Source organism: Scedosporium apiospermum (assembly GCF_000732125.1).
Source record: "Scedosporium apiospermum strain IHEM 14462 chromosome Unknown SEQ_SAPIO_0165, whole genome shotgun sequence".
NCBI classification, from domain to species: domain Eukaryota; kingdom Fungi; phylum Ascomycota; class Sordariomycetes; order Microascales; family Microascaceae; genus Scedosporium; species Scedosporium apiospermum.
In genome coordinates, this window is record NW_015971866.1 from 1,456,512 (window position 1) to 1,462,527 (window position 6,016).

Genomic DNA, 6,016 nt, shown 5'->3' on the forward strand with positions numbered 1-6,016 from the left:
TTTTAAGGTTCTCGGCTCGGCGGGTCAGGACGAGGCCAAGTGATGATTTCGATGGCGGTCTTACTACGACGGTAGAGGAACTGGGAAATAAGGAAGACCGCCACATGCGAGCAAAAGTTACGGATTATGAAGGGATACGGATATATTTATTATCCCGAGAATAGACCGGCGATTTCAGCAGACATTCCCCGAGCGACTTGGCGTCCGGGTTACCCAACGTCTCGCGTGCAAGCAAGGTTGTTAAAAACTCTCTATTTTAGAACCAAACCCATGTCGTCTATGTTCTCAAGCCAGAGTGCGAGCTGCTGCGCACATCTCGCCACAGTTGCGCCGTCCAGAATGCGGTGATCGGCGCTCCAGCTCACCACGGCCTTGGTTTTCTTGACGATGCTCTCGTTTCCGTCGCTATCGACCGCGAATACAGGCACTTCCTCGGCCTTCCCGATAGCGACGATAGCTGTCATAGGCGAGAGAATCACAGGTGCCACTACCTGTCCACCGATGCTACCGATATTGCTTACAACCAGAGTAGCATCCTGCATATCTTCGGGCTTGAGCTTTCCCTGCCTTGCGAGATGTCCGAGGCGAGAAATCTCTCTTGTCAGAGACATAATAGAATGGTGCTGAACATTTCGTACCACTGGCACCAGGAGCCCTTGTGGTGTGTCAACTGCTAGCCCGAAATTGTGCGATCCCTTGATCTCGAGCGTAGGATGGCCCGTCTTGCCATTTTCGACTACCCTTGAATTGACGATAGGAAACGAACTGACAGCCTCAGAGAGCGCCTTGAGCATGAATGGAAGTAAGGTTAATTTAAGCGGCTTTCCATCTCCGGTCTGTAGTCGAGCTGCTATCGCAGGGCGAGTTGCAACCCTTTTTCGGATGCGAACAAACTCCGTGAGATCCACCGTATGTGTATAGAGAAAGTGCGGAATGCTTAAGGATCGGGTCATCGCCTTGAACATTTGGGCTTGAATCGGGGATAAAGTAACAAGGCGGTCGCCAATGGGAGAATTCCGGTTGCTGGACTCGGGGCTAGGCCAGAAGGGGGGAGGATTCTCCGTCGCATCGATGTCTTCACGGGCTTTTAAGACCCTTTGCACGTCTTCCTTGAGGATGCGTTGGTCTTTCCCGGTCCCTTGAACCTCGTTGATATCGATATCGTGCTCTTTTAGAATGCGCCTAACAGCAGGAGAGACGAGAGCTGCGTTTTGTTGCTTCAAAAAGAGGCTCTCATAGTCTACCTTTATCCCGCTGCTCTCAGACCTTGAGACAGGATCAAGTGTTTGGACTGGGGGCTTGGATATTTCGGTTGATGCTGTCGTCCCTATCGCTTCGTTATCGTTTTCGATCGGGGAATCAGCGGTGAATGACTCCTCTATTAGATCTTCTTCTCCATCTTCAACATCAATATCAAGCAGTGGCTAATGAATTACGAAAGTCAGTATTTTGGTGGTCTTTCGGGATAAACGGTCCCCTGGGAGGCTTACCGAGCCGACTGCTGCCATGTCACCAGGTGAATAGTGGAGCTTCTCAATCCTTCCTTCGAATCGCGAGGTGATCTGCGGAGGCTTCAGTGACGTTCATGAAACAGTGTGCCCCAGGTTGGTGCATCATCGAATTTCATACCTCTACCGAAGCTTTATCAGATTGCACTTCGCAGATTGGGTCGAACTCCTGCACTTCGTCCCCAGGCTTCACCAGCCATGAGATGATCTGGCATTCCGTAATCCCTGAGGCTGTTACTACCATGTCTCTCTTTCTTTCTTTGCTGGGCTTGAAATATACCAACCTTCGCCGATGTCAGCAAGAAGGTAGGGCTTCACCGCGAGCAACTCCGGAGTCTTGCAAAACCAGCGGCTCTGGAAGAAACCACCTGGACGGGCGGAATTTCTAACACCAAGGGAATAATACCATGATGCACTCGCCCGTATTTCTGTCATTGGCTTCGCTTGTCTAAAGAAACGGTACATCGTGTCTCTTGGCTTTCTGGCAGTTGGAGGGGAAGCTGTCACGGGCGGAAGGTCGGGATGCATAAACTGAAAGCCAAAGCAGAGCGAGGCGGGAGTTCCGCGCCAGATGGGGTCGTGGTGATAAGGTTATGAGTTATCAAATTGGTACAAGAGAAAGGTCCGTGTCATGAAACGGTGTTTCGCGGCATGTTTCGGCTCGGCCTCGTGTTATGTCGGCATCTTTGCTGCGACGGCTCGTCACCTACCCCGGAAGCCGGCTATAGCCGAGGCCTCGGACTGCAAGACACCCAGCCGGGACTGAAAAGACCACGAAACTGTCCACTGGCTGTATCAAGACACAAGAGGCCGCTGGATCTTCCACCTTTCAATCTGTAAGCTCAAGGACGACGCCGAATATCCCGAATCGAGATGAGTGCCTTGCGTTGGAGTCGCGCAACCCTGCGTGCACAGTTGAAGGTTTCCAGGTTGGGGGTCAACGCTCGGCGAAGTTTGTCATCAGACGCAGAGGTCGACATACCGTGAGCTTTCAGATCATCCCAGCTAGCAATCGTGACATGTCGAGCTGATCTGCCGTTCCCATTAGCAAGCCAAGATTCCCCGGGGCGACTGAGAGTCCTTTCACCTTTGAGATGGAATGGGATGTGCCGTCGAATGCGCCCAAGATTCCGACTTTCCGTGTTTTGAACGACATGAACAGAATCGACGACAAGAGCCGCATGTCATCTGATATTACAAGTAGTGAGGTGTTAAAGTGGTACAAGAACATGCTGACTGGTATGTCCTGATCAGCCAATAGATAAATATTTTGCAAAAAACTAACAGAGCCCGACCCCATAAAGTCAACATCATGGACGCCATCATGTTCGACGCCCAACGGCACGGCCGTGTCAGCTTCTACATGGTATTGATCCCCTCGGCGATGAAAGGCTTGGTCTGCGCTACCAACAAGCTTACCCTGCACAATAGGTATCTGCTGGAGAGGAAGCACTCATGGTTGGCTCAGCCGCCGCTTTAGGCCCACGGGATATCATAACAACTCAATACAGGGAGCATGGTGTGTTTCTCCAGCGAGGATTTGAGCTCAAGGATTTTATGAGCCAGCTGGCTGCCAACTGCAATGACCCCGGGAAGGGGCGAAATATGCCCGTTCATTACAGCGGGAGGAGCAAAGTAGGGGTGGTACGTCTTGAAGCAACGCCTCGTCGTTGTCCCTGGGGAAGTGAACTCGCTCGGCTCATCTCCAACGCTGACACCTCATTCTCAACTAGCACGCCGTGGCGTCGACGCTCGGAACGCAAATCCCCCACGCCGCCGGCGCTGGGTATGCTCTGAAGATGCAAGATAGAGAGGACACCTCTAGTCCTCCCCGGGTGGCTGTAGCCTATTTTGGCGAGGGCGCCGCGAGCGAGGGCGACTTCCATGGCGCTCTGAATATAGCTTCTGTTATACAGAGCCCGGTTTTGTTCATTTGTCGCAATAACGGGTTTGCAATCTCGACTCCTGCCTCAGAGCAATACAAAGGAGATGGCATCGCCAGCCGAGGACGAGGATACGGCATCGAATCTCTGCGCGTGGACGGCACGGACATCTTTGCGGTGTACGAGGCCACTAAAGCAGCCAGGGAGAAAGCTCTCGAGGGCGGTGGACGGCCCATATTGCTCGAGTTTATGAGCTACCGCATATCACACCATAGCACCAGCGATGACAGTTTAGCATACCGCAGCGCAGACGACGTCGCGTACTGGAAGTCCCCGCAACGTGACCCCATTTCGAGGCTTTTTCAATGGTTGAAGAACGAAGGGGTTTGGAACGAGGAACTAGACGCGGAAGCTCGAAAGCAGATACGTAAGGATGTTATTCGGGAGCTCACCATGGCAGAGAGAGAAAAGAAGCCGGAGTTGAGAGCCGTTTTTGATGATGTCTACGCTGAATTGACAGAAGAGGCCCGGTCCCAAAGGGAGGAATTGAAGCGGCTGATACAGAAGTATCCGGGTGAATACGATGCCGAGCAACACGTAGGCGGCATTGAAGGTCTGTAAATATCTTCCATCGAGTGTTGAAGTTCGGAAGCTGCATTGTATTTAGCAATAGACGATTTGTTCATATTTTACTATCTTTGTATTAAACCATGCTATAGACATTGAATGGGCCTAAATTAAAGTAGAAGAATCTATGATGTCAACGGTCTTCGACGTACCCATAGGTCAATCCCGATTCCCGACAACATAATACATGGGATACGTGGAAGATGAGATCTTTAATGGAGATATTATAGTTATAACTACTCGACGTAGTCGGAAAAGGGGACGGTTATCTCACGAGGTCAAAGCAAGGGGATATGAAGAGATAAATGGGGTTTGAATGTAGTCTAATTAAATCATGATATCCACATGGCATTGGCTTTCCAACAAGTACATTCCACCTACTCCTCCGTTGCCATAAGCTCGAGTATACCGTCATAGACCCCTGTGGTGAACTATTAGCGACAATCCCAAAGGGCCTCTACAGGCGATGACTAGGGCGACAAACTCGCAACATCTGGAAAGATGTATTTTTCATATGCAAGACCCGTATGCGTTGACCAGCCAGCGACTCTGCGGACGGGGGCCTTGAGATAATATAAGGCGTGTTCCTGGATTGTAGCTGCTAGCTCTGATCCCACGCCATAGTTGACCATACTTTCATGCACAATCATGGCCCGTCCCGTCTTTCGGACGCTATTGAGCACAGTCTCACGGTCCCAAGGATATATAGTGCGTAGATCGATAAGCTCAACGCTGAGGCCCCGCAGCTCATTCTCTGCAGCCTGGATACCAGCCAAACACGTATAGAGCGGACGACCATAAGAGATGACGGTAAGATCCTTACCGGGTTTCACTACTTCGGCCTTGCCCAATGGTAGAGTGTATAAATCATCCGGTACCTCCTCGACGGCCGCGCGGTATAAAATTTTAGGCTCCATGAAGATAACAGGATCTTTAGAGTCAAGGATGGCGGAAAGTAATAAGCCTTTTGCTTGGGATGGAGATCGAGGCATCACGACCTGGAAGCCAGGGACATGACAGAATAGGGACTCGGGAGATTGTGTGTGGTACCTAGATTTTTCGTTAGTACTCTTTTTTCGCCTTCATACACATACCTGGTAGGCTCACAGAGCGCCATGTCCAACCCCGCCGCAGGGCATGCGAATAACCAGACCCCCAAGATTAGCACCAGTGGCCCCCTCGCGATAGCGGAACTTGGCTGCTTCGTTGACGATTTGATCGAAGGCAGGGAAGACATAGTCGGCGAACTGGATTTCGACCACGGACTTCATGCCCTCGGCGGCGGCTCCGATCGCAATCCCGACGATGCCTTGTTCTGAGATGGGGGTGTTAAAGACCCTATCACGCCCAAACTCGTCCTGCAATCCAGTCGTACACCGAAACACGCCGCCAAAGCCAACATCCTCGCCAAAGCACAACACTCGGGTCGAAGATCTCAACGCTGTTTGTAGGGCTGAGTTGACTGCTTGGAACAGGTTCAGCTTCGTTGAGGTTCCTGTCTTCGGCAGCCCTGGAGCGGTGGCAAGAGTATCTCTGCTGTGATGCAGGAGAGGAGTGACGCCGAAATCAATTGGTAGGTTCAATCGTCGCGCGGGTGTACTCTCTACTTTCGTCGAATAACGGCAGATGCGGCCAGCAACGCCTCTCATGGGTCGGAACTTGAAGGGCATTTCTCAATTCACTTGCTGGGCATTGCGGCTTTCCCCCTGTACCAGCTTATTGATGCAAGCTTTCAAAGGGCTGAGGATCGAACAAGGCGGTACTGTTTCGTGTCAGTATACAAGAGTTTTGATAGAGGATGCGCTTGACAATTCAAAGATGGGCATTCTAGAAATCGCATACGCTCCGAGTCTTCCAGTTAAGGCCCGTACTCGGTACTCGAGTCGATGGATGTCACACTTGTAAGCACTCGGGTGCTCCTTTGGGCTCTTGGACCTGACACCGGGCCGGCGTTACCCGCAATGGTGGTTACGGCTCAGTGTATAGTATACCAACTAC

The 6,016-nt window shown here is 51.5% G+C and overlaps 3 protein-coding genes across 3 annotated transcripts; 1 reads left to right on the forward strand and 2 right to left on the reverse strand.

Moving 5' to 3' along the window:
• Positions 1-251: 251 nt before the first annotated feature.
• On the reverse strand, positions 252-1,752 carry SAPIO_CDS10563 (uncharacterized protein; the record flags this gene model as incomplete). Its single annotated transcript, XM_016784133.1, has 3 exons — positions 252-1,424; positions 1,491-1,562; positions 1,630-1,752. 3 exons carry the CDS (start codon positions 1,750-1,752, stop codon positions 252-254), a joined length of 1,368 nt encoding a protein of 455 aa, XP_016638955.1.
• Positions 1,753-2,602: 850 nt separating this feature from the next.
• Positions 2,603-4,012, forward strand: SAPIO_CDS10564 (2-oxoisovalerate dehydrogenase subunit alpha, mitochondrial; the record flags this gene model as incomplete). Its single annotated transcript, XM_016784134.1, has 4 exons — positions 2,603-2,747; positions 2,813-2,939; positions 3,020-3,152; positions 3,242-4,012. 4 exons carry the CDS (start codon positions 2,603-2,605, stop codon positions 4,010-4,012), a joined length of 1,176 nt encoding a protein of 391 aa, XP_016638956.1.
• A 476-nt stretch (positions 4,013-4,488) lies between these two features.
• Positions 4,489-5,688, reverse strand: SAPIO_CDS10565 (2-oxoisovalerate dehydrogenase subunit beta, mitochondrial; the record flags this gene model as incomplete). The annotated part of the gene is made up of 2 exons (XM_016784135.1): positions 4,489-5,068; positions 5,126-5,688. 2 exons carry the CDS (start codon positions 5,686-5,688, stop codon positions 4,489-4,491), a joined length of 1,143 nt encoding a protein of 380 aa, XP_016638957.1.
• Between the last annotated feature and the right edge of the window lie 328 nt (positions 5,689-6,016).